This window comes from Ambystoma mexicanum, chromosome 7p (genome assembly GCF_040938575.1).
Source record: "Ambystoma mexicanum isolate Mex_15411 chromosome 7p, UKY_AmexF1_1, whole genome shotgun sequence".
Taxonomy (NCBI): domain Eukaryota; kingdom Metazoa; phylum Chordata; class Amphibia; order Caudata; family Ambystomatidae; genus Ambystoma; species Ambystoma mexicanum.
The window spans coordinates 279,702,554-279,728,318 of record NC_090939.1 but is presented as its reverse complement, the minus strand read 5'-3'; the positions used below and the strand labels follow the sequence as shown (position 1 = coordinate 279,728,318).

Here is a 25,765-nt window from a genome sequence, read left to right as displayed (position 1 = left end):
GTGGGGGTGGTGGGAGACATGGGTGGGGGCCTGGTGGAGGGTGTCCCTGGTGGGTGGGGGGTGGGGGTGGTGGGAGACATGGGTTGGACATGGGTGGGGGCCTGCTGGCAGGTTCCCCACAGTGCTGGGGGTGGGGGTGGTGGGAGACATGGGTGGGGGCCTGGTGGAGGGTGCCCCTGGTGGATGGGGGGTTGGGGGTGGTGGGAGACATGGGTTTGTATATGGGTGGGGGCCTGCTGGCAGGTTCCCCACAGTGCTGGGGGTGGGGGTGGTGGGAGACATGGGTGGGGGCCTGGTGGAGGGTGTCCCTGGTGGGTGGGGGGTGGGGGTGGTGGGAGACATGGGTTGGACATGGGTGGGGGCCTGCTGGCAGGTTCCCCACAGTGCTGGGGGTGGGGGTGGTGGGAGACATGGGTGGGGGCCTGGTGGAGGGTGCCCCTGGTGGATGGGGGGTTGGGGGTGGTGGGAGACATGGGTTGGACATGGGTGGGGGCCTGCTGGCAGGTTCCCCACAGTGCTGGGGGTGGGGGTGGTGGGAGACATGGGTGGGGGCCTGGTGGAGGGTGTCCCTGGTGGATGGGGGGTTGGGGGTGGTGGGAGACATGGGTGGGGGCCTGGTGGAGGGTGTCCCTGGTGGATGGGGGTTGGGGGTGGTGGGAGACATGGGTTGGACATGGGTGGGGGCCTGCTGGCAGGTTCCCCACAGTGCTGGGGGTGGGGGTGGTGGGAGACATGGGTGGGGGCCTGGTGGAGGGTGCCCCTGGTGGATGGGGGGTTGGGGGTGGTGGGAGACATGGGTGGGGGCCTGGTGGAGGGTGTCCCTGGTGGATGGGGGTTGGGGGTGGTGGGAGACATGGGTTGGACATGGGTGGGGGCCTGCTGGCAGGTTCCCCACAGTGCTGGGGGTGGGGGTGGTGGGAGACATGGGTGGGGGCCTGGTGGAGGGTGTCCCTGGTGGATGGGGGTTGGGGGTGGTGGGAGACATGGGTTGGACATGGGTGGGGGCCTGCTGACAGGTTCCCCACAGTGGTGGGGGTGGTGGGAGACATGGGTGGGGGCCTGGTGGAGGGTGTCCCTGGTGGATGGGGGGTTGGGGGTGGTGGGAGACATGGGTGGGGGCCTGGTGGAGGGTGTCCCTGGTGGATGGGGGGTGGAGGTGGTGGGAGACATGGGTTGGACATGGGTGGGGGCCTGCTGGCAGGTTCCCCACAGTGCTGGGGGTGGGGGTGGTGGGAGACATGGGTGGGGGCCTGGTGGAGGGTGTCCCTGGTGGATGGGGGGTTGGGGGTGGTGGGAGACATGGGTGGGGGCCTGGTGGAGGGTGTCCCTGGTGGGTGGGGGGTGGGGGTGGTGGGAGACATGGGTTGGACATGGGTGGGGGCCTGCTGGCAGGTTCCCCACAGTGCTGGGGGTGGGGGTGGTGGGAGACATGGGTGGGGGCCTGGTGGAGGGTGTCCCTGGTGGGGGGTGGGGGTGGTGGGAGACATGGGTTGGACATGGGTGGGGGCCTGCTGGCAGGTTCCCCACAGTGCTGGGGGTGGGGGTGGTGGGAGACATGGGTGGGGGCCTGGTGGAGGGTGCCCCTGGTGGATGGGGGGTTGGGGGTGGTGGGAGACATGGGTTGGACATGGGTGGGGGCCTGCTGGCAGGTTCCCCACAGTGCTGGGGGTGGGGGTGGTGGGAGACATGGGTGGGGGCCTGGTGGAGGGTGTCCCTGGTGGATGGGGGGTTGGGGGTGGTGGGAGACATGGGTGGGGGCCTGGTGGAGGGTGTCCCTGGTGGATGGGGGTTGGGGGTGGTGGGAGACATGGGTTGGACATGGGTGGGGGCCTGCTGGCAGGTTCCCCACAGTGCTGGGGGTGGGGGTGGTGGGAGACATGGGTGGGGGCCTGGTGGAGGGTGTCCCTGGTGGATGGGGGGTTGGGGGTGGTGGGAGACATGGGTGGGGGCCTGGTGGAGGGTGTCCCTGGTGGATGGGGGGTGGGGGTGGTGGGAGACATGGGTTGGACATGGGTGGGGGCCTGCTGGCAGGTTCCCCACAGTGCTGGGGGTGGGGGTGGTGGGAGACATGGGTGGGGGCCTGGTGGAGGGTGTCCCTGGTGGATGGGGGGTGGGGGTGGTGGGAGACATGAGCAGGTGTGCAGGGTAGTTCCCTGTTGTGTGTGCTGCCTGCAGGGGCCGTGGAGGGTGTACAGGTAATGCCTGGGAGCACACAGCCAATTCGCGTGTGGAACTTCCCGCGCACCCCTGCAATCCACGTACCCTGCCATATCGCGTGTGGAACTTCCCGCGCACCCCTGGAATCCACGTAGCCGGCCATATCGCGTGTGGAACTTCCCGCGCACCCCTGAAATCCACGTTCCCTGCCATATCGCGTGTTGAACTTCCCGCGCACCCCTGAAATCCACGTAGCCGGCCATTTCGCGTGTGGAACTTCCCGCGCACCCCTGGAATCCACGTTCCCTGCCATATCGCGTGTTGAACTTCCCGCGCACCCCTGAAATCCACGTAGCCGGCCATTTCGCGTGTGGAACTTCCCGCGCACCCCTGGAATCCACGTACCCTGCCATATCGCGTGTGGAACTTCCCGCGCACCCCTGGAATCCACGTAGCCGGCCATATCGCGTGTGGAACTTCCCGCGCACCCCTGAAATCCACGTAGCCGGCCATTTCGCGTGTGCAACTTCCCGCGCACCCCTGAAATCCACGTACCCTGCCATATCGCGTGTGTAACTTCCCGCGCACCCCTGCAATCCACGTAGCCGGCCATATCGCGTGTGGAACTTCCCGCGCACCCCTGAAATCCACGTTCCCTGCCATTTCGCGTGTGGAACTTCCCGCGCACCCCTGCAATCCACGTACCCTGCCATATCGCGTGTGGAACTTCCCGCGCACCCCTGCAATCCACGTAGCCGGCCATATCGCGTGTGGAACTTCCCGCGCACCCCTGAAATCCACGTTCCCTGCCATGTCGCGTGTGGAACTTCCCGCGCACCCCTGTAATCCACGTACCCTGCCATATCGCGTGTGGAACTTCCCGCGCACCCCTGAAATCCACGTACCCGGCCATATCGCGTGTGCAACTTACTGCGCACCCCGGTATGCACGCACACGTTTATTTTTTCTCTCTGCGCGTGTCTGTGTTTGTGGGTACCCCTTTGTACGTCATTTGTCCTGGAGGGCCACAGTATTGGACATTGATCATGTCTGTATATAGGTGCTATTTGTTGGCGCACCTTTTAGCGCACATTTCTTGCAGGCGCAGAGACGCTACCGCCTGCTTTCTTGTGGCGGTCGTGTTTGTGCCTGTTTGTGCCTGTGCGCTGCTTTGAGCGTGCGCTTTTTTGCCCTATTCTATTCCATGAATACGTGTTGTATGCGAGCGTGTGGGCGTTCCGCGCACTTGCCTCCTTAACTTTCCCCGTGCCGCCCACATTCTTCCCCATTCCGAGTGTTGTGCCCCATTTTATTCCCCATTCCGAGTGTCCCGCCCTGTGTCCCGCCTACTTTAGAGCTGTGCGCTGCGCTCGGAGTGATGGCGCAGTGGCCGTGGCGCACGACGTTGGTTGACCTGTGCGCCGGCCTGCGCCGCGCGTTTTTTCCGCGCACGTCCTCTGCTTTTCTTGCGCAGGGACTTCCATGAATCGACGTGCGCTGGTTTCCCTGCGCTTTGCGCTGATTTTCGGCGCAGCGCACGTATTGGCCCCTCTGCGCCGGGATTTTCGGCGCACATTTATTCCATGAATCGGCCTGAATGTGTTTTGTTTTTTTTAGACACTGTGTGGCTTGATATAACTGGATGGGAATTTCTAGCTGTGGAAGCGTCTGCCAGAGATACATATTTGAAGCACACCACTCATGACTTGAGCACTTGATTTGGGTGTCTCCAATTGTGGGGCAGGGTGCAAAGGGGTAAACGATTAGACTTTTTAGGGATTGCACCCATCGATGCACCCATCAATGCAAATCCTTTGGGCACGGAAGAATCAGAACTGAAATGCAGGCGGCTGATCAGGTTCCTTTCAAATTCGTAGTGACCTCTCAGAATGGGGGGTTGAGGATGCTGTATGATGAGTATGGAGTTGTACGACATATCTGTGGAACTCAGCGCTGTGGGTCATGGAGATGCGGGTGATGTGGTGGGGAGATAGGGAGCTGGTGGCAGGGGTGCATCTTGACATGCACCCTTATGACATGGTTGCGGGGTATAGAGTTGTGAAACATTGCAAATCGAAAAATAGAGCCGAGGGACAAGAAATTGCATGATAAGGACCCAAGGACATGGCACCCAATAACATGGAGATGGCATAATAACCTGTGGCACATGGGCATAGCGAGAAATGGATCTGAAGCATAGGGTGCAGCAGGTCATGGTGTTCCAGAGCATGGTACGGCAGGGTCTGGGACCTTAGATGTATTTACAAAAAGGCAAACTAGGCCCAGGACTAGGACAGCAGATTGCCAGAGGAGTCCAGCTAATCTACAACACTGCCAGTGATTATGAGCTGTTATCAGTCATTACACTCTGACAGCTGACGGTTTCAAAGGTCAAACTTGTATATATGCTTGATTTTTAAAACAGCTTTATAGCTAGGGTTACCTTTGTTTTAAAAATGAACAAAATAAAAAAGGAAACACATACCAAGCTGCAGGTATTTAGTGATTCAGTCATACAACTCTCACAGATATATATGACAGCTATAAAGCTCTTTGGTCATTCTGGCTTCCCAAAATGCTCTTTAATATACAAAACAGCCAAAAACGAATTGCTTTTATTGGTGCCACTTCACATTATCTTTGGAGTTCTTTCTAATCAATACACACATACACTGTGTTAAGCAATCACTTTTATATTCAAATACACAACACACATTTTTTAAACGAGCAAAAATGAGGGTTTTCCCTTCAGAAAAGTAAAGGTTAAAAATGATGCATCATTTTACAATATTAAATGGATACTTATGCTTAAGTCAAGCACAGAGTTCCCACAGACGGCACTTAAAGGATGTTCAGAAGCAAGCACTAATTCCCCCCAATCCACATTTCAGAGGTCTATGGCTGCCCTAAAATGGCAAAGAGTAAATCTAAATGCACAAGTGTATCAAGAAACCTATGAAAGGATACCCAAAGCCATAGAAGAGTGAGGGAAAAAAAACAGTGTGCCAAAGGTACAAACTGTTTCATGGTTGTAAAGATGTCCCATAAAGATATCCATTCATCCATCTTTACAGAAACTGCTCAGTGCTAAGCAGACAAACCCTGCTGTGCTTATGGGAGAGCCAACTGCTAAGTATGTCAAACAATGCAAAACGTTGATGTTTATAAGTAATCTTTACATTAATTATATTTTAAATACAAGGTAGGACTTTTACTATGAAACAGTACCTCAAACGACAGCAGAACATCTATATCTATACTCACAAATCTCAAAATGTTCCTATGTATTGTACAGTCCAACTCTACGGAATTAACAAACATTTTAAATTACCTTAAACGCAAGCTGGCAAGACCCAGAGCCTAAATCACACCAACAAAGTTAATATTGTGCTGGATCGCCCCAATCCGTTGCTAATTTTTACTCTTGGAGTGTTGGGTATTTTGAACAATTGCACAAACAACATTGATTTAAACTGTATGAACTACTTCATTTGTTATTAAAGGGGCCTTGCATTGTGCAGCTACGAGGAATGCTGTTGCTTCCCACACATGAATGTTCAGGGTCGCCCTTGTCCATTACTCCATCGTAAGAATGCACAGCCAAAGATTCAAAGAAACTTCTACAACTGTCTTTACGCAGGTATTTGTGCCCAGGCAGAGTTTACAACCTTCACTTGTGATTTTGCCATATTTTAATAGTGCTCCAGCCTAAGGGATTGGAGGTACATTGGCTGCAGCAGGTAACTTGCCTTATTTCCATTTTGCCCCTGCTAACACCAGAACCGTAACCATGAGAGGGGGGTTGAGTTCTTGTTATTTTAACATTTGTATAAGATGCGCCTGTACCACTTGCATATATTTTATATGTAAACTTTACCATTTGACAAGACCGGATGTAGAAATGTAGTTATGTTGCATTAAAATTACAGACCAGTCTATGTGCTTCTAAGCGTGACAACAGGCATTGTGTGAGAGAAGCTAGATATTAGCATTTAAACCACATTTCCTCATTCCAACCTTCTCTCACTTCAGGGACGTCATTTAGGGGTCACCAGAGGTCACAAGTGGGACCTCTGAGGTCTCCCTTGCGACCTCTAAAAACAAAAACAAAATATATATATATATATATATATTTTTTTTTTTCAATGCAAGCTCCTGGGCTGTGGCCAGCACCATGTGGCTCTTTAATTCTGGAGTGGCTAGCTTTCTTGTTCGGGCCCCTTAAAATAGAAGAAAAATAAGAACAGGAGTGCCAAAAGTCTAACACTTTCATCACTGACCCTAAATAAGAAAGAATAGGAATGCCAAAAAATGTGTCTTTGTGGAATTCTATACAATAATTGTTAGACTCATTAAAGGTTTATTTCAGGCACACTTCAGGGGGTGAGTCACTGATTTAGTCTTTTCTTAAACGCCTCAACTTAGCCGTTCATCCTTCTGAGGTTGATAAATGGGTACCAACACAGGTTGGGTGATATTGGGTGTATATTTCTTCTATGTAAAGCGCTTAAGCTTAAGTGCTACATAATAACACATCATTATCATTTGGTCATGGACGTCTGCTTGCAATCACAGTAATTTGGGAATATGGGCCTATGCAGACTGATCAAAACGATACATATGGTGATCCATTCTTGTATGAAATGCACATCACATTATAGTGATAATGTAACCATATTTTTCACAGTGTACAATGCTATCTGATGCCACTTCCTGTTTTGTCAAAGGGTGAAAGGTTGTGTTCCATCGCTTCCCGCGATATCACTTTGGGGTGGGGTCAAATGAAATCACTTCCTGTGATGTCATCAGGAGGTTCAAGGTTCGTGTGATGTCACTTGAGCTACCTCTGGCATTTTGGTGAAATGACGTCCCTGTCTCACTTGTGTCTAGTTGGCAGACAGCTTATGTTCTTATCGCTTCCTATAAAAGATTGTTTTCGGACCTAACCAAAAGTAGACAATTAGCCTTAACAATTACCTGTAGTGCACTCAACTGTAGAGCACACTGCCTTCTGCAAATCCTGGGCAGCAGAGATCAGAAAACACTCTTTCAGCTGACATAAGATAGAAGATGACAGGCTTGAATTAATAGAGAGGATGCAATACGTTTCGAATCCCTGCAACTTTAAAAACATCCTTATAATGTTATGGAGCCAAAAAGGGGGATAAAATGAAATGGGGGTTAAAGGGTGTATTTTGGACAACACGGACAGAGTTTGTGGAAGGGCCACAATCTTCTGAAGGTGCAGAGGTGGAGTAAAGGTGGGCGGGGCGCATGCACTTATTTGGACCTGGGGCAGCAGAAAGCCTAACTACGCCATGCCTGGCACCAAAGGACAAAGCATTGTCGGCCATGGAGTTATTTGTGCTTTGGAGCACATGGTTATGAGCCAACTGAATTACTTGAGATGTTTTTCGATATAATACAAGAAGAGGTCGATTACATGTCCCCTCTCTGAGTGTGTGGTGTCTGAAGCCTAACAAACTGAGCCTGCGTGAGGATAGCAAACCTGTTAATCCTCTGCCTGCGAGCGCTGAGCACCTGCAATGGCAGCAGGCAACCCAAGTTCAGGGGAAATTGCACACAAAAAAAATCTGTTATTCAGGGGGATTCTTGCAGGGACAACTCCGGGAGAGGCTCCTTTCAGTCTCTGCCCACAGAGTAAGTGATGTACAGGAGATACTATAAAAAAGGGTGCCATTCACACCGGCGCTCTACATGAATCGCTTCCCACTCTTGGAGCGCTGCCATGAAACTTAATTACTTTCATAATTGGTTGTCACGTATTCCTTGGTTTTTATTCTCCCGAGGGTTTCTCTTTCTTTTCCTGACAGCTGGAAACACGTGCTCAACACCTCACATTTTGAAAAGTAAAACAGCGATGCCTGAACCTATCCACCCTCCAGTGCATAAACATGATATGCGCCCTGAAAGCGCAGCAGTGATCAGTCGACTCGCAGTCCATCCTCTGGTGGACTTGTCCCCCTGAAAGAATATGTCAAGGTGGTGTGCAACTATCAGAGCTGCACACCCACTGAAAGGCCAGGGGTTTTCCCATATTTGAAGTCCCAGTGCTATATCATTGGGCAACTTTTTGAGGGCAAAGATGGACCTTTTTTTCACAATAATAGTAATAAATTGTGCTCTTACGTAGCGCGTTATGCCAGAAACCTCTGGCTTCTAGGCGCTGTAACAACAGGTGTTCTTAGCACCCCCTTTGAAAGGTACTCTATTTATTGGCCTTGGAAGGATAAAAGGCCAAGTCAGCCGTGAGGCGGTTATCGTTGTGCGGGTGGCCCTCCTGTCAAAGACAAGCGATTTACTTGTGGGTTATACAGTCGGATTAAGACTACAGAACAGGGTCCTCTAAAATATGGGGCTCAGCTCCCCAGGGAATTGCCACTATTGTTGGTGCTATCTCAGGTTTGGGAAGAATGGGGCGTCGCTAATCCTGGAAGTTACAGATTGGGTACCTCAATTGCAACTAAATGACAAACACCCTGCCCATTAACTCAATCGAAATAATCCCTGCAGAAAGACCAAGAGTGGTGAAAAATCTTTAAATGCAAACTGTGTAGAGAGGTGTGGGCATTTACAGATGTTAATGTCCCTGGGGTGGTCCCAACTACATTAGCTTCAGGCTCCACTTGTTAGACAATCCTGGCTACGCCTCTGCTGCCAGGTGGTATTTGAAAACCCCGGAATTCCTTTACAATATATTATATACATATTTTGGAGTGTGCAGCAAAGAGGGATAACTTGCAACTGTTGATGCTCATTAAAAACCTGCGTGGTTGATTGGGGGTGGCATCAGGGAATGTGCGAACGAATGTGGACAGTAGCAAATCGTCACACCCAACTGTGTGCCCAAGCATCTTCATCGCCAGTGCCAAAAAGTCTTCCCCCTAGCGCAGTCCCCGGCCATTCAATGAAAGGACCTGGGGATTGTGAAGGCTGGGATGCTCCAGTGTCTGGAAGGGGTCCTGCCTGACTAAGGCTGGGTGTGGCCATGAAGACTGGTGAGTGTGACATCATATTCTGCTCATCGGCACACCCACTCCCTCCTTCCCTGCAGCTCTCTGGCCGGCCTCTCTTGGCCCTCTTCCTGCTCCTACCTGCAAGGCAAAAAACCTCGGGGTTATATTCGACTCCACACTCTCTTTCTCTCCTCATATATCTGACGTCTCTAAGAAGTCACACTACCAGCTGCACCTCCTCAGAGGTATTCTTCCCTTCCTCTCCTTCCCCCAGAAGCTCGCTGTCTCCCGAGCCCTGGTTCTCTCAAAGCTGGACTACTGTAACAGCCTCTATCTTAATCTGCCTGCCTCCACACTCTGCCCTCTGCAACTCATCCAGAACAGAACTGCAAGACTTGTCCTTGGCCTCAAGCCCAGGGACCGTATCTCTCCAGGACTGAAATCTCTACACTGGCTCCCAGTGGCTGCGAGGATAAAGTTCAAAACCCTCTGCACTGTCCACAAGGCCTTCTGGGGCCTGGGGCCCAAATACCTTCAACTCTCTCTTCCTAAATATCTTCCTTCCCGAGCCCTTCACTCATCCGTCTCCAACTCCCTCAGGTTCAGCCGCTTCTCGAAGCAACGAGCTGGGGGTAGATCTCTCTCCGCGGCAGGGGCCTCCCTCTGGAACAGCCTTCCTGCCCCCCTGAAACTTGAGGAGAACCATCTCCAGTTCCGGAAGCACCTCAAAACCTTCCTCTTTGCTTCTGCTTTCTCTCTCCCTCTCCCCTGCTAATTCTTCGCTGAAACTGCACTGAATCTGCAACTGGGCCACTCTCACCGACCTCGGTCCTGGGCCCAGCCACTCTCCACTTGCACTGCCTCCCTGGCAACCCCTGCACTGCGGGACTGTCTCTGTATCCCTACAGCCCCCCCTTCCCAGCACTTGTTCTGCACTTACCTTGCACTTGCCACCAGCTGGCCCTTTTATTTATTTATTCTACTTACCTTGTACTGCACTTCCCCCCTCCCCTTCCCCATGCACCTCTCCCTTCCCCCTACCCCTGCACTTGCGCGATCTGAATGACACCTGGCCTAGTAGGATAGTTGTCTGTCTTCCCCTTGTTCCCCCCTCCCTGCCTCGTCGCGCCTTGAAACACTTGTGTACAGGCGCGTTACAAATGCCTTATCATATCATATCATATTATTGGATCATTCTCAAAGCCTGAATGCATTTTACTACTGTTATGTTTATTGACTCTTCTCTCACTTCTTCCCACACCTTCCGATTTGGACGCCCGGAAGTGACCGTGGACGACCGGAAGTGACTGTTATGCCTGGCTGTAGCACGTTACAAAACAGACAGAAAAAAATGCCTCGCACGCGCCCTATCTCTGACCCTGAGCTAGGAATCTTTTTACATACTGTGTGGTTTCACTTTCCATCCTCGCGCGCTCAGTCGCTCATAGCTCTCAACTCACACGCTTTTGGCGGGTGTCACCCGCCTTGTAAACAGCTGACTCACCCGCCAAGCTTCCTGCACGCCCATTCATTTCAATGGGCCTCTCACCCGCCAAAAATAAAATCGGGTGTTTTCACCCGCCTTTACAACACAAATGGTTGAGAGGTATGGCTCCACGAGGCGCCCATGTGTTCCCTCCACAGGCGGCACGGTTGCAAATTTTACTTCAGCAGCAGCAGGCCGAAAGTAGGGGCCGTATATAAACAAAACGTGCAGACCTCGCTGTGACCGGGCCGCTGAACCGTTTGGGCACCGGAAGTTCCTGCTGTTTACTTTGCAAATGGCAATTGGTGTGTGGGTTAGGATGCCCTTTCAACTGAAATTCTGAAGGGAAAAGAAGCTGGCAAGGGCAGGGGGGAGGTGTTGGGGCGAGATTTCGGGTGGCGGGGAGCAGTAATGTGACTACACTAGCAAACTGGAACAATCCCTCCAAGGTGTTCATTCGTTAAAAAGACCGCGGCGTGTTATTTTTACAATTAGGCCTGTGTGCGCGCTCGCCAACCGCCGCATACTTCCAGGAGGCGGGGGTGGGCTTTTATTGGCCGCCTGTGTATTGACAGCCCTGTCCAATTACACGCGTCCAAATAAAAAAGCCCTTTATACCAACAACGACCAGCCATTTGCCCCACACCACAGGCTTGGTTCTGCCGCAAAGTGTAAGGCGGAGCGGGTGAGTCAGTGGCCAACACACTTTTAAATCTGTGAACATCATAACGGTTGGGTTTTTCCCGCTTCAGTAAAATGAACAAAGCTGCTACGAGTGGAAGATTGTGTTGCTGCGTGTATATCGAGCTTTTGGGCGGAGCTAAGGAAGAAGGCGTTGGGATGTTTATCCAAATTCAGATATTGAGTCAGTATTTCGCACCATTTCATTACAAGGCGCAGCCACCTCTTTGACACCACACGTTTCACATTTAAGCAGCAATGCTGGTTGCACGACGGTGTTATATATTTTTTATTTGAAGGGGCGTGGTTGAAGCTAGGGTGGGCTTGGGCCTGTAGACCCAGAAGCAGGCCTCAGTGCTAGGCCACAGCATGGGTGCCGCATGCCTGCACTCGACTTGGCAAGCACGCTTGACTGTCAGCTTTACTAACGGTAATAAACTCTGGAGGAGGCCTCAGACAGTCATAAATTGATTCATCTTAGTTGAAAAGAGAAACATACAATAAAACGGTTGTCTTTCAAAGTGCTATTTTTACTGAGTGCCTTGAGGACATTTCACAAAGCGCGCACAGGCTTGTATACCGATTCCCCCGGAAAAGCATTTCCTTGCCAGAGACTTGAGTGCGTGGCTGCGAGCTACTGTACTTGGCAATGCTTCCCGGTCTACCTCCTGGATAGAAGCCCACAGCCCTGCCAGGGTACAGGGCAGCCTGGTGAAGTTGCAGCGCGGCCGAATCAGATCCGAGCCAATCCAGCAGCCAACTCTACATGTCTTGGGAGAAGTCACAACATCCCATGGCTAATATCTACAAGTCATGCTATTTTTTCCAAGGGTTTCTTAAAAATGTGGGCACAGGTGCCAACTTTTGATTCTTGCTATGGGGGCAGAACGTGCTACACTTAGAGAAGCGCGCGAGCCGTACCCATCCACGGTCAAAGCAACCAAATGTAGAGCACAGTTTGCAGCAAGAATTGCAAAAGCTACAGGGTTTACAAGGAGGTTGGCACAAATAACATTTCATCAAGAGCCACCTAATCTGCTGAGCTGTCTTTCCTCCTTGTTGTAACAGAGGGATAGCCCTGAATGCCGGAACACTTGGGCTAAAGCATAAGGTATAACACTGGAGGGGTATCTGCCAGTCTGAATTAGATCATACTATTAGTTGTGTATGATTACCTATTCATCAAAGATTGTGGTGGTGTTCCGAAAGTCACCAATGACCCATATCTAGTCTGAGCTGAAAGTGCAAAGGCAAAGTTAGCAGTCCATAACAATTACAAAATTGCTGTTAGCCTTGTTTCAATGGCTGTAACATGGAATTTATTTCATGTTGATCATAGTTCTGGTTGTAAAACAATAAAGGTGGTACATACCAGTTTGCCGCAAATCAACAAGTAAATCTTGAGCATGAGTCTCATACTTTTAATGAACCAAACATTTTAGACAGTTTCAAGCTACACATTAGATTTGAACACAGTTCAGGTGGAGGCAAGTGCATCACATAATTCAATGCCAACATAGACATATACATACACATGCAAGGTAGACATATTGCATATTATTACATATTGGCGGGGGGGACAAAAAACCTAGGAATGGTCACCACTCAACTGCAGTAAGACCCACATTCTGTGGGGCTTTCTCGGAGGACACCTTTTTTGTCCCCCCCCCGCACCATAATTCCAGATCATAGCAGAGCAGAATGGCAACGGCGTTAGCAGCCTTAATGGTGCTGGCAACAGTATTGATGATCCGTTTTCCTATAGCGTTCAGCTTCTTCCCCTCCTGGTCTGGAGGCAGCATGGACAAGGACGACTGGTTCACAGAGTGTTTCCTGGCTGTGGCTGAGACCACAGAGTCAGGTGAAGGCTGGGACCTCAGGCACTTGGGGGCTGAGTCCGAAACTCTGTATTTCTTCTTGAGCATGTCCTGCTTGGGTGGAGCAGTGCTCGGATTCTTCATTAGGCCCAGGCCCTCATCCCAGATACCGTCTAGCAAGGAGACAGACATGATGGTCTTCCATCTGGACTCACGTCATTGGTAGAGGAATCCTTCCCTTTTAGTCTCCTCAGGCACCAGTTGGAAAAATTCTGAGACTCTGGACATCATCGCGTGGAAGGAGCCGACCTCATCTGGCGGAGAGGCCCTGAGTGGTTGGTTCATCCACGTCCACTTGTTCCCCCTCAGTTGGTACAAAGTCATCAGCTTTATCAGTGTCCATTGCCGTAGTCGCTGTATCTCTGTGCGTGGCAGGTTCCCCTGTCAGAGTCAAAGCCCGAGGTGGAGGCAGTGGCAGAGGTGTCGGTTGACGCTTTGGACCAGTAGGGTCCTTTGACTAGCTCTGGGAGAACTACCAGCAGGCGGTCTTGGGGGACTCCCAGACAGAGCAGTGCCCGGTGTGGGCCACAGCTTCTGAGGAATTTCTGATACAGGCATGTGTAGCATTGTTAGAATGTCCAAAGACATGTCCCTGGGCTGAGGCGTGGGAGGAATGGGAGGTGGAGGCTCCAGACTGATGCACCTCTTCTGGTGAGGTGGATGACCGGGCTTGCCTTGTGGTGACCCACCTACAGACATGGGTCCCTGGCCCCCTTCATGGTACGAATAATAGGCTCTGGGCAGATTGTTGTGACCCTCTTCAGAGCTTGTGTAAATCTGTACTGGTCTCACCCAGGCAGCTTGTGATGCCATACCCTTCTTAGGGTCCCTAGGAGTTTTTCCCTTTGGAGACTTCTGGGGAGGAGCGTCCAGTGGAGCTGTTTCCATTCCTAGGGTGTTTGCCGGAGCCGCGGCAGCTGCCTCACACCGTGGTGGTAGGGATGCTCGAGGGGCGGTCATCACCCTGACTGTGGACATCACCTTCGTGGCCAACCCACCTTTTGACAAAGAAAGGTGGGTTGGCCACTGTCATCGACGAGGTGGTTAGCACATGGTTGTGACTATTGATGACACAGTTGTTTTGGCCGGTTGAGCTACTGATGCTGAGGCGTCACCGAGGTGGGCAGTGAAGGGCCACCTTTTGATCGCTCCTTCCTTGCCTTGTCCGCTGATGGCAAGATGGTTTGAAGGAGTCAATGAATATCTCTTAGCAGGAGCGTCACTCACCAGGAGGCTCGTTGTATAAGTGGATGTTGACAATGACCCTGTGCTTCCCGAGCTGGGACCCGCAGCCACAGCGAAACCAATACGATCAACGACATGCAGCCTTGCCTTCTTTTGGACCCCCGAGAGCAGGGCATCCCCTTTCTGAGTGAGTTTTTTCATGAAAACGGCAGATCCTGGGGGAAACATGACCATGTCCGGAAGCAGAGTCAGAGACCTTGCCCGGTTTGAGCCACGCTGCCAGTCTGCTGTAGCAATCCTCTTTTGTCTTTTTTAAAAATCCACAGCGAGATCTCGCATCCCTCCTCCTCATGGTCTGGATGCAAGCAATATAGACATTTATGATGATGACTTTCGATGTACACAAATGTAGAGGAGCAGCTGCATGCCTCTGCACGAAACCCCACCCCCTACTTCCTATATGTTGGAAGCCTGAAATCGTGCCGTGTTTGACACCATTAGGTGTGCCAATACCGTAGCGTATATTCAAAAGAAGGTACCTATTGAGACAACCCTATCGAATGTATCCCCAAAAGGACGATAATCTGAGGGAGGAACTCTCTGGAGGAATATGAAAAAGAGCAAAGAAAGAAGTCTGTGGCGTTATAAGGGAGTATGAATGACGTCTCAGGATATTAGCTGAAGAGGATGTATCAATCCTACAGAAACTAATGACGAAGTAAAGAGTCCAGTGAACTTTTTAATATGAAAAAGATTGCACATGCACAAAGTACTTAAGAGAATCAACTATTCAATAATTGTACAGACGCTGAAACGCAAGGTAGAATAAATCATCATAGAAGCTGGCTATATGTAGTCAATAGAATGCAGTAGGAGCAACCATTGTATAGGAGCTGGACATCGGTATCATACATTTTAGTATGCCAGGATCCATGAAGAAGGAAGGGGAAATTGTGTCACAGCAAGTATAAGCTGAGGTTGTCTTGCCTAGAGTCAAGACTGAAGCAGCCAAGGTCAGCTATCTATTCTGGAAAGGAGTGATCGTGTGAAGGATGAATCATCTCTTGTTAAGGTGCAAAGAAAGAACATGTAGAGCGCCAAGTTTTATTCATTTAAGACATTTAAAACCTGCAAAATGGACCAAACCGTGTTCTCCTGTCACTTGAGCAAAAGATGAAAATAGAGTCAAACTTGGAGTCCTAGAACAACAATAGTGTCTGCCTGCACTCCCATGTATTCTCAGAGACAAGGATACTTTGCAAGGCCAAGTTCAAAGACAATCTTCATGGCAGAAGGCATGGGCGATGAGAGATGATGGGCTAATTGGGTGGTGAGGTAGAGTCAGGCCCACCTCCTTGCACCTGGGTCTGAGTTTACGTGCTGCTAAATAAACCACATGTTCCAGACATGGGACAAGCATGCCAACCAATTGTAGAGGTCCATATACCGAAGGACCTTATAGTTTGAAGACCAATTAGAAACTGCATATCCAATGGTTTTGAAGATGACATATTTTAGAGGTAGGCATATGTAGTCCACCTGACAATGGGCAGCCAATCGCAATCCCAGTTCCTACAGATGGTATACTTAGATGTTCCCCTTAAGCCTATCCTGATCCCCAGTAGGTTTTTCATTATTTGCCACATAGTATGGCATCACCTATGACGTATTTTTAGTATAAAGTCTATGTTGTGTGAAGAAGTTGTTGAGAGAAATTGAGCGTACATCCGTTGATGTTCGTTGTAACTCCCTGTTTTAGATAATTGTTAATAAAACAGTACTTTGCCATCTTCCTGAGTTGGTTTGGTTATTTGGACTCAGAGTTATTCTGTGAACCCATCCATTTCATGCACGTTCCTAAAGGGCCCTAAACTCACATTCCTCAATCCACATTTTGCATCAGAGTTTGAAGAGACATCTCTTCTCCTCTGTCAAGGTGGAAAGGCGCAAAGTAGGCCCAAGCCCGGGCCTTCTAGAAACTTGATGAAAGATCCGCAATGTAGTTTGATCTTTGCCAACACCAGGTCCCCACTGCTGGTAGTCGACCTCTGGACAAACGATGAGACCGAAATTGGTCAAAAAGTTTATTAACATTTGCCGAAAACTTGAAATATAAAAAATTGCATGGAGAGCACTAAGAGGACTCCCAACACTGAAGCGTGCAGTACAAAACTGAAGATGGCCACCAGGAGGGGAGCTTAGGATGGGGTCATTGGATGGGGGCAGTATGACCCAGAGGACAGTGATTGGTTTAGAGGAGAAATACAGTTTTCAAGCTAAAGTGTACCATTTTTTTCTGTTACCGAGGATTCCCAGCCAGACGACGGGGAATATTCATGTGAATCCATGCTGGAGAACAAAGAGGTTCTGTATGAGGTTACAACTTACCACCCTCACGCTAGATATGAGATATCAACTGAGGGTTTATAACACCTCAGATCGTTCCTCAAACAAGGATTCACTGCTTTCACGTTCCTGTGATACCAATTGCATTTCAAATCCTCTCCACCACTCGCACACAACAATAATCAGTATTTGTTAATGAAAAAGATATGGTTACTCTTTGATGGGCGGGAGAATAAACAGTATAACGTTGGTAAATTTCCACATCAATGTAGGATTCTGCCAATGAAAGCCCTTTTTCCATGACTATATATATAAAATAAATATAAGGTTTCTTATATGTCTCTTCCTAGTGGATTGCTTGCATTTTCGAACACATTTAACAATAGGTTTTGTTCAATTTAATGGTACTCAATTTATCAACCTCAGAATGGCTGAGTAGGCTGCGCCGGGTAAGGGTGGGGCAAATTACTGCCAGCAAATAAAAATGTGTGAAATTCACCTCCAATTTCACTTCACTGGTGAAGCAGATTTTTTACTGATTTGCCTAGTTTTGTCAACTTAAGTCTTCCCACCTGAACTTTTGTATTTTGGCTGGTTTTCAACCAAAATGTCAGCCAATTGGGTGGCCCAAACATTTCGCAGCCCCCAATTGTTTGAAATGTCTGGCAAAGCCGCCCAATAAAAGAAATTTAGGGAGGGAACAAAGCCTGAAATGCCCAAATTCGTTGTGCAGGCGAAATTGGCAAAGCAGGAATAATTTCCAATTTCTCTGCAGAGTAAATTTAGGCAATTTTGACCAATCCTATCCACTGGGGTAGACACCTTTCTCCTGTCCAACGAACAACAGCTCAATGACACTGCTATCTTATTAGCACTGGACACATCTGCCCCATCTACTCTGCAGCAACACCATCGCCCCCACACAGTCCTATAAGACGCAGCGTGTCCACACCAAGGTCAGCACAGCCATTGGCGTTCACAGGGACTTACCTCATAGACGTTCTTGTTCATCTTGTATTTCTCAATGTGGTGCAGCTGATTCCTGTGGCACACGTTGTCATTAATGTCGGGTTTCTGAAAATGACAAAAATCCATTCATATCAGGAAACGTGCACGTGCCAGAATAGAGATTAATCCCTTGACACGAGTACAGTCATCATTGGTCTTGCAACTCACAAATGGACGCAATACTGCTCACCGCACAAAAGACAGTGGAGGGCTTGGCCAATAGAACATTATAAAAGAGTGAGGCTATGTGTGGCATTCCCCCTTTAAGTCAGTTGGGTATGGAGCCGTTCTCTCATTCTCGGGGACTGAGACCAACACAGGCCTGCAAGGATGCTCCTCCAGAAGAACACTTGCATTTCAGGTCAAGAATTCCTTTTCAGCCTAAATAATGAAGGTGCTGACGAGGGCAATGGTGTCAAAGGTATCTTCAGGCTTTGCAATAGAGACAACACTGGATGTAGCATAGTGCCATGAAGCGGGTATGGACATGCCAGTGCAAAAAACGGGTCCAGGGCAACATTGATGGCAGAGGCACTTTCAGACTTTAGAATTGGAGGTATGTTACAAAGGTCAGGACCACAACGAAAAAGTGATGAAGGGAAGGTTTTGAATTAATCATAGACACTAGCATTGCTCTACGCAACATTCCATACCATTGCACTCACAATTTACCAAAAAGGAGAATCCCTCCTTTGGAAATAGCAACAGTTCCCAGCTATGAGGTGGGAATAATGTGGTGGGTTTGGGTGGTGCAATTCTCTTCAATTCCTTCAACCTCAAGGATCTACTCATAAATTGGTGGGTGAGCAGTGTACCCTTAGGATGGTAATACGTACCCGAATGGCTACTAAGTAATTCTCCAACTTCCTGTTGAGCAGGAAGTAGACCGCAAGAGTATGGCACGCTCTGTTTGACAGCACAGTGTTGATGACGTCGCTGTGCTTGTAGCCTAGTTTTTCAGACATGTGGAGCACCACACTCTGGCTAAGGTCTTCCAGGTGAATCCTAGAGGGGTCAAAGGAAAAGTAGGGAGACAGTAGAGGGAACAAGCAGGTGATGAGAAAGAGGCAGGGACAAACAGAAGCAAAGCGATAAAGAGGAGGAAGAGGGCAGAGGGGAAATCAGAGCGTGAGAGGAAACCGAGATTGGGAAAGGAAAGGTGAGAGAACAAGAGACAGAAAGGGAGAGAAATTAGTAGAACAAATAATGAGAACATTTAATGTGCTATTTATTTATTAAGTAAAAGAATCATACATAATCATGACATGGTTTAGCAACAATCCAGTCTTGTTCTTCTCATAGTGCTAGAAGCCATTCAGTTTGCAGTGTTCCACGCTCTGATGTCCCTTACCCGAGGGCTATGTAAAAACGTGTTGCTGCCTAAAGTACATGTGAAGTACAGCAGAGGCCTCAGCTGCTCCTGGGGTTCACAGACTAGTTTACACTAGTACCCATTCCACCTTCAGCACAGCCCCCTTTAGAATACTCCTGTCATGTGGTGCACGCAACCTTACAGAAGCCAAACTATGTCAGTGAGTTGGAGTTCATTGGATTTTTAAAAGTTTATGGAAGCAACCCACGCGCTGGTCCCTTCACAGCCTTTAGAGTAAACGGTGCACGCTTTAACTTGTCTTTTGAGAGGTGAAGATCGGGGCTCTGCTCTCCATTGGCTCTCTCCACGGGGTGGTGGGGGGGCGTGAGGGGGCTGCATGGCAGGAGTGGTTAATGCCATAGTTGGGCTCCGAAGGCATTGTCACAGAGCTACCCTCACAACGGACCCCCCCCCCCCGTTTGTTTCACGGAGCCAATTACAAGCACACTCCGGAGCATTTATCTTGTCCCCCCTCCCCCCTCCGAGCGCATTACCGTGATTGATGCTGCTAATGGAAGCAGCATTTAATTTTCTCCACGCAGAGCCACCCGCAGCATCAAAAGCCTGCTTGACAAGCAGGCCCGCCCTTAGCCCCAAGGCAGGAAGAGCGTGTAAACACGGAGACCGCATCCCGGCTCTCTGTTTAGCCATTGCCGAGCAGTCGGGCCTTGATTAGAGCTTCTGGGCCGCTGCTGATTACACGGTGGACGGCGCTCGCCTTTCAAAGAGATTCTTCTTAAATCCCCCCATTAAGTTCCGAGTCGGGATTTGGAAGGTGGGGGCGTGGGGTTATTGGAACCCTTCCTTCTCACCCTCAATACAGCCATATTTCATGTTTGAGTCACGTTTTACGAGGAAGGAGAATTGCAACCAGGCAGTGGCTGGTACCTCTGGGTTTCCACAGATGCACTTTTAAACGCCTACATCTATTATTCCAGACTCTGGACGCTATTGCCACTTGGGGGCTGAAGGCTGGCATGCCCAGCTCGTAGCTGGTTACCACACGTGCTGGCACATGTCGCGTGTCCAGCTTGCCAGCTATCAGTTTGCAGGCCCACCAAAGTTAGGGTGGTGGCTGTGGCCTTTAGGCAGAAAGGGGCCACCGTTGGTGTGTGGTATAACTACATGCAGGACTGGATACAAGAGAAGGTTTCTGCAGATTGGTGCCAGAGGGCATTGCAGAGTCAGAGTGGTGTGTGTGTGTGAGGGGTGGGGGGGGGGGTGACATGCTGGTGGAATAACCCACGACCTGTAATATTACATCCGTTTTTGATCTGCAACCTTTACTACTGGAGGAAAAGACCTATCACCACGGCTGAGAGTAGGGACACACGCACCAGGAGGACTGTCTTATATTTCAGAAGACTATGGTACTTGTAAAGCACAACATTCACCATGTCTACGGCTTATTGTCATGGCCCCTCAATCCACCATCCCACGCACGCTATGTCCTCTTTCTGGGTTCGGCATTGTGTGGTATGGGGATGTTGTGGAAGCGGGGTAGGGGAGCAGAAGATTAACATTAGACATAGCTCACACTATTTGGTGTTCCGTCTACCCGACAGCTCATGCGAAGGTGTAGGCAGCGCCGCGGCCTGCATCATTTTCTCGCCCTCCCACCCTATACACGAATGCTAAGGGCGTGGTTTGTTGATTCAGTGGGAGCAGTATGTTGGCACACGATGCATTGAACTGAATAATGGGTTCAACAATTGGGATCACTGTTCTAGAAATACCCCCTCTAGTGGTGGGCCAAAGCTCGGCGCAGAATGGTGAAGTGTGGCGCCGGTGCTCACTCATCGAGTGGTGCTGACCGGTAGGCGCACAGGACCACGGGGAGCGGGACTAGGGGTCTGTTCGGTTCACAGCCGTCACACCCAACGGCGCCATGGCCACTACCCAATATGGCGTAACACTATGGCTTAACGTGTAGTATTGGCTGTTGCATTTTGTAAATAAATACTGCCGAATGACTTCCAAAAGACCTGGTGTCCTGTCTCACTCCTTGGCCCACCCGCCTGCGTATCCCACCACTGCAGGGCTATAAAGACAGGTCAGTGCCTCCCACAACCAGTGAAATGGCCGGAGACTTGCCACGTGGTAGAGACTTTTGGCATTCAAGCCACTCTATCCCAACCCCACCACCCTTTAAGAGACACCTTAAGAGATAGCAGAGTGTCTCTCACGTGATTACTGATTGGAAACACGTGCAGTCACCTTCTTTGATCCTTGTGCCATACTGTTGTTCTACTTAAATAAGGACGCCGTATAATTAACGCACCCATTATGATAAGGCCACGAGCACCATATCCATGGAAAAACCCAGGCGCGTGCACACACAGACACACACCCTATGTGCACCCATCTGCACCGAGACATCAACCCTTTCCATTACTCCACGCGCTGCTTTCCCTCCCAGCCCTTAGCTTCGAAAGGCTCCACTCGTCCAATGAGGCATGCTGTGCCCTTGCTGTGTTTGTTTTCTAATTTTAATTGCCCTCCCTTCATCTCTACCAGCATTTAGACAACAAAACCCTACTTCTCCTCCCCCCTCAACACTTCCCCGCTCACTGCCAAATGGAAATCTCGTTGGGCAGAGACAATCGCTGACATGACAGCCATGAAAGCAGATGCCCCTTGCCTTAATTATGTGTTGTTTTTCTAACAGGCCCTGTTTTTTCTAACGTTCTTTAATGACAAGCCACATCATGCAGTACCAGCTCAGTCTGTATGTGGGGCAGCTACCACCACCCCGCCCATTGGACCAGCACTCTCCCTTAGTTCACGTGATCTGCCAAGCTCTCACGCAAGCGTACTTGAGGTTTGTGACTGCCGCCATCTTTACCTGTTAGGGTAGATGACTGCGTTCAGCACCTTCCCAGGGTAGTTGTCGTTCAGCCATCGGTTGGAAAGCGCCTGCTGAATGTTCGGCCTCTTCAGGGGGTCGGGCTCGAGAAGGGAGCGCAGAAAGTTCACAGACACTAAAGAGAAAGGGGCCAAAGGAAACATCAGGCTCCACTACACGCCTTCCAAACCCAAACAATGCATTGTGGTCTCACGGCAGCCAGGCTCAAAACAGTATTGCTGAGGCCCAAAGAGAAACATCCAACGGCTGGTTTTGAAAATAACACAAAAACAGAAATGGGGGTTTAAGGAAGCATGCATGGGACAAGGATGATATCAGTTTGCATTTGGGTTATTTTAAGGGAAGGTAATGGAGTTTGTTACATCACTGAATGTTTACTTATGATGTGTTTTATATATCTGTAACGCATTCATATAGAACAAACGAGCTCAGAACGTATTGGCCCAACATCACAAGGCCATCCTGCAATGCGTTTCCTCTACCCCCAAGCACTGGCTGAGTTTATGTCTGGTTCAAGTCTTGGTAAGGCAGTTATTGGGACATTCTCTGTCCTTCTAGCGTCCAACATACAAAATACTGGCGGGGATCAAGCACCCGCCAACATCGCTGGCATTAATGACTGGCCGCCAGCTAAAAAAACATACTAAGTAGGGCAGAGGTCAAGATCGGGGCCACTGATTGGCACCCTGCCCACTGCACCACACCGCTCACCTTCGGGATGGAAATCTCACAGTAGAACAAGAATGTAAGATACGCTGCCGGTTCAAAACAATATTGCGGCCAGAGGGAGTTTCCACCAAAGTTGGCTTCGAGGGGCTTTACATAGCGCTCACACACTACCTACTGGCTGCCTCAGAATGCTTTTGGGACACGAATAGAAAAGGTCAGGGCAGCTGTAGTATGCAGTGTGAGCAGTGGCACACCAGAGGGCAGTCTAAGACACGCTTGTAGGGCATTAGCTGAAGAACTGGCCCAACATGCTAGTGTGGACCAGATGTTTCAGCCAAAGTAGGCCAGCTTTATACATACTGGTAGCTTTGATCAATGTCAATGAAAAATGTGCATTAAAATTCACAATTTTTTCTTATTATTTGTGTTTTAACCAAATTTGATTTTTCACAATTACGCTTCTCATATTCTTTTACAAATGAAAACGAAAAGAAAGAACAGTACTGTAAAATAAAATACAGATCCATTACTCATTAATAAATAGAATTTTTAGCAGTATTTTGTTGGAGAACTCTAACAACATTGATTGTTAGAGCAATTTCATGTCCGGTAATTAGTCTATTCCAAAACATCTATGAGGACATGCCTTCATCGTAGTCAGTTCTTGAAATACATCTCCCCAGGTGTTTTTTCCTGGCAATCTAGGTTCCTTGACATAGATGTTCCGCAATAGATGTTCGAGGGTCTGATGTTTTAGATCTTTACATCCCAAATATTAAGGTTTTACATCGATCTTCCTGACCTCTCCTTACCAGGACTGCACCTGTATGAATCAAATGCACTATTTACAACATATTTTACCAGCAATCACACCCCTTTAGTTACTAATTAAACAGTTTGTCATAAAAGGTACCGATTTACCATTTGCGATTGTGGGCCCCTTTTTCTATTTGGGGCCCTCTGCCTATTTTATGCCCCAGTCCGATCCTGCCAGTGGGGTTGTACAAAGGCTCCTGACCACAGGCTCCTGAGAGGGTTGAAGCCCATAACACCCCCAAATGATCGTTTTGTGGGTTGGATAACTGCCTGTTCCTGACATATACAAGTGAGCGTGGGCCTCACTGTCTACTTTTCCAACTGGATGCACGGCTATGGATCACCTCCCAAGGGAGGCCTCCTCTCGTTGACAATTTCCTTTCCGGGTTCCACTGGCGATGGACAGTCAAAGCCCACCTAATCCAGTGCTAGGCTTTCTGGCAATCGTCTGCATCTATCACTCCTTTCAAACTCCCTCCATATGCTGCAGTTTGATACTTAATAGACTTATTGGGTATTAATAGAGCTACACTGTTTGGGACACCCTGGGGGAGGGAGGACACAAGCAGAACTAGGAAATGATATTCCCCAGTCCAAACAAACACTCAAAATGCACAAGTGATTCACAAATGTTTGTGCCTGTGTGTTGTATCTCTCACTAATCTGCTGGCGTGAAGGATGCCCTATTCAGTCAACATTTGACGGTTTTCTTTTGGACATTAAGGTCCATTTTGTAGACTGAGCGCCATTTAAATGTATATTTATGGGTTCTGTAGAATGTTATTTGGCACCATTTGGCAACACTGAAAAAAACTGCCGGCCTGCCTTTGCGGGTGGTGGCATGGTGGATGCGTAGACCTCACGTTGCTCCATTGCTTGCCCTAGTTGGCCGGCAGGTATGAAGAGAGCAAGCAGTGGAGTGTTCCCGGGGGAAACAAGCCTCCTGGCTGCTTTATCCCTAGTTCCCTGATGCTCCTGGGTCACAGCTGTAGGGGATTGTCCCAGCGCCGTCGACAGGAACATGTGCTAGAAAGTGGTAAGGTCTTTCATGGGAACGAACCATAGGGCCTTCAGGAACAAAAACCTGCTCTTTACATTGAGAAGTGGCGCAGGTCCCCTTCATTGGGCACACTTGAAATACCAACACAGCAGAAAAAAAAACACCCCTGGCCACACGAATTTCAGTTTCACTGGCCCATACGTGCAGGGAGATTATGCCACAACTGGGACAGGAGGGCCCCTGAGACTTGGCAGCTCTCCAAGGTGCATGTGCCTTTCTCCGCCTTGCCCTCCACTGGGGCATCACTAGTTGCTAGGTCTGGAAAAGACCCGGGGCTAAGCTGATGTCAGAACTGTTGGGACTGGCTAGCTAGTCTTTTGGCTGTAGCTCCTGAGATTCGATCCGGGGCTACAACCAAAAGATCAGGGGCTATAGCCCCCTTAGCAACGCCCCTGGCATCAGCCACCCCTCTAATGGTGCATTGACCTGTCTTTCCATCCTGGGACATGCTGGCACCATGGATGCCTTACTCAAGCTTTAAAGCTGCCTTTCGGAGGGTGGGGCGGACAAGGGGCCGGGGTGTGCACCAAGAATGCACTCCATTAAAAACAGTAACACACCTCACACAGCAGACTATCATTATAGAGAAAGTTCAAGTATCACAAAACTCCCACTCTCTCAGTCTATCTGGTCTTGCTTCCAATGAGCATCTCACACAATGTTTCATAAGTGGGCGAGAAGCGGTGGCCAGCAGTCCATTTATTGAGTTCCTCAACCTGAAATGAAAGCAAAGCTGGGCGCCCACTTAGAGGTTTTTTTTTCTTTCTTTTTTTTCCTCAAAACTGACAGGCGACAACTCCCCTTTCAAGGGGAATGGCAATGCAAGCAAGTAATATGATCAATAGACGTACGCTCACGTGAGCATGCATGTGCACACCAACACAGATATGTTTATTGATCAAAATGTTAGGATTCACTCTCGGTGGTTGATCTAAAAATATGCGCTCGCCACTTTCAGGCTGGCCTTGCAACTAAGACTGAGGACTTTAGATCTGTGCAGGTAGTAATGCAATTTTCATTGTAGGCCCACAAAATGAAGCATGTCTTTAGTGTGGCAGTTCATCAGCAGTGTATTGCAAGACTTGATGGCACCGTGCCCATTCTTGCTTTACCAGTTGCTAAATAATGTGGTTAACAACCCAGACTACACTGTGGGACTGTTGGATAGCAGCTAGAATAAAGGCAGACATTACGATAACTAGTACAGATGAAGAACCCTTTCCAGGTCCGGGGAACGTATGGAACTCTTTCTTAATTGTGCACCA

The 25,765-nt window shown here is 49.5% G+C and overlaps 1 protein-coding gene across 1 annotated transcript in view; it reads right to left on the bottom strand.

Annotated features, from left to right (window-relative positions):
• HUNK (hormonally up-regulated Neu-associated kinase) overlaps positions 1 to 25,765 on the bottom strand; it is a 131,082-nt gene that overhangs the window by 24,644 nt on the left and 80,673 nt on the right. Inside the window, exons 6-8 of the mRNA XM_069636347.1 lie at positions 21,935 to 22,070; positions 18,554 to 18,722; positions 17,700 to 17,783 (exon numbers count right to left, since the gene is read on the bottom strand). Coding sequence (XP_069492448.1) covers positions 17,700 to 17,783; positions 18,554 to 18,722; positions 21,935 to 22,070 — 389 coding nt within the window. The remainder of the gene's footprint in view (positions 1 to 17,699; positions 17,784 to 18,553; positions 18,723 to 21,934; positions 22,071 to 25,765) is intronic.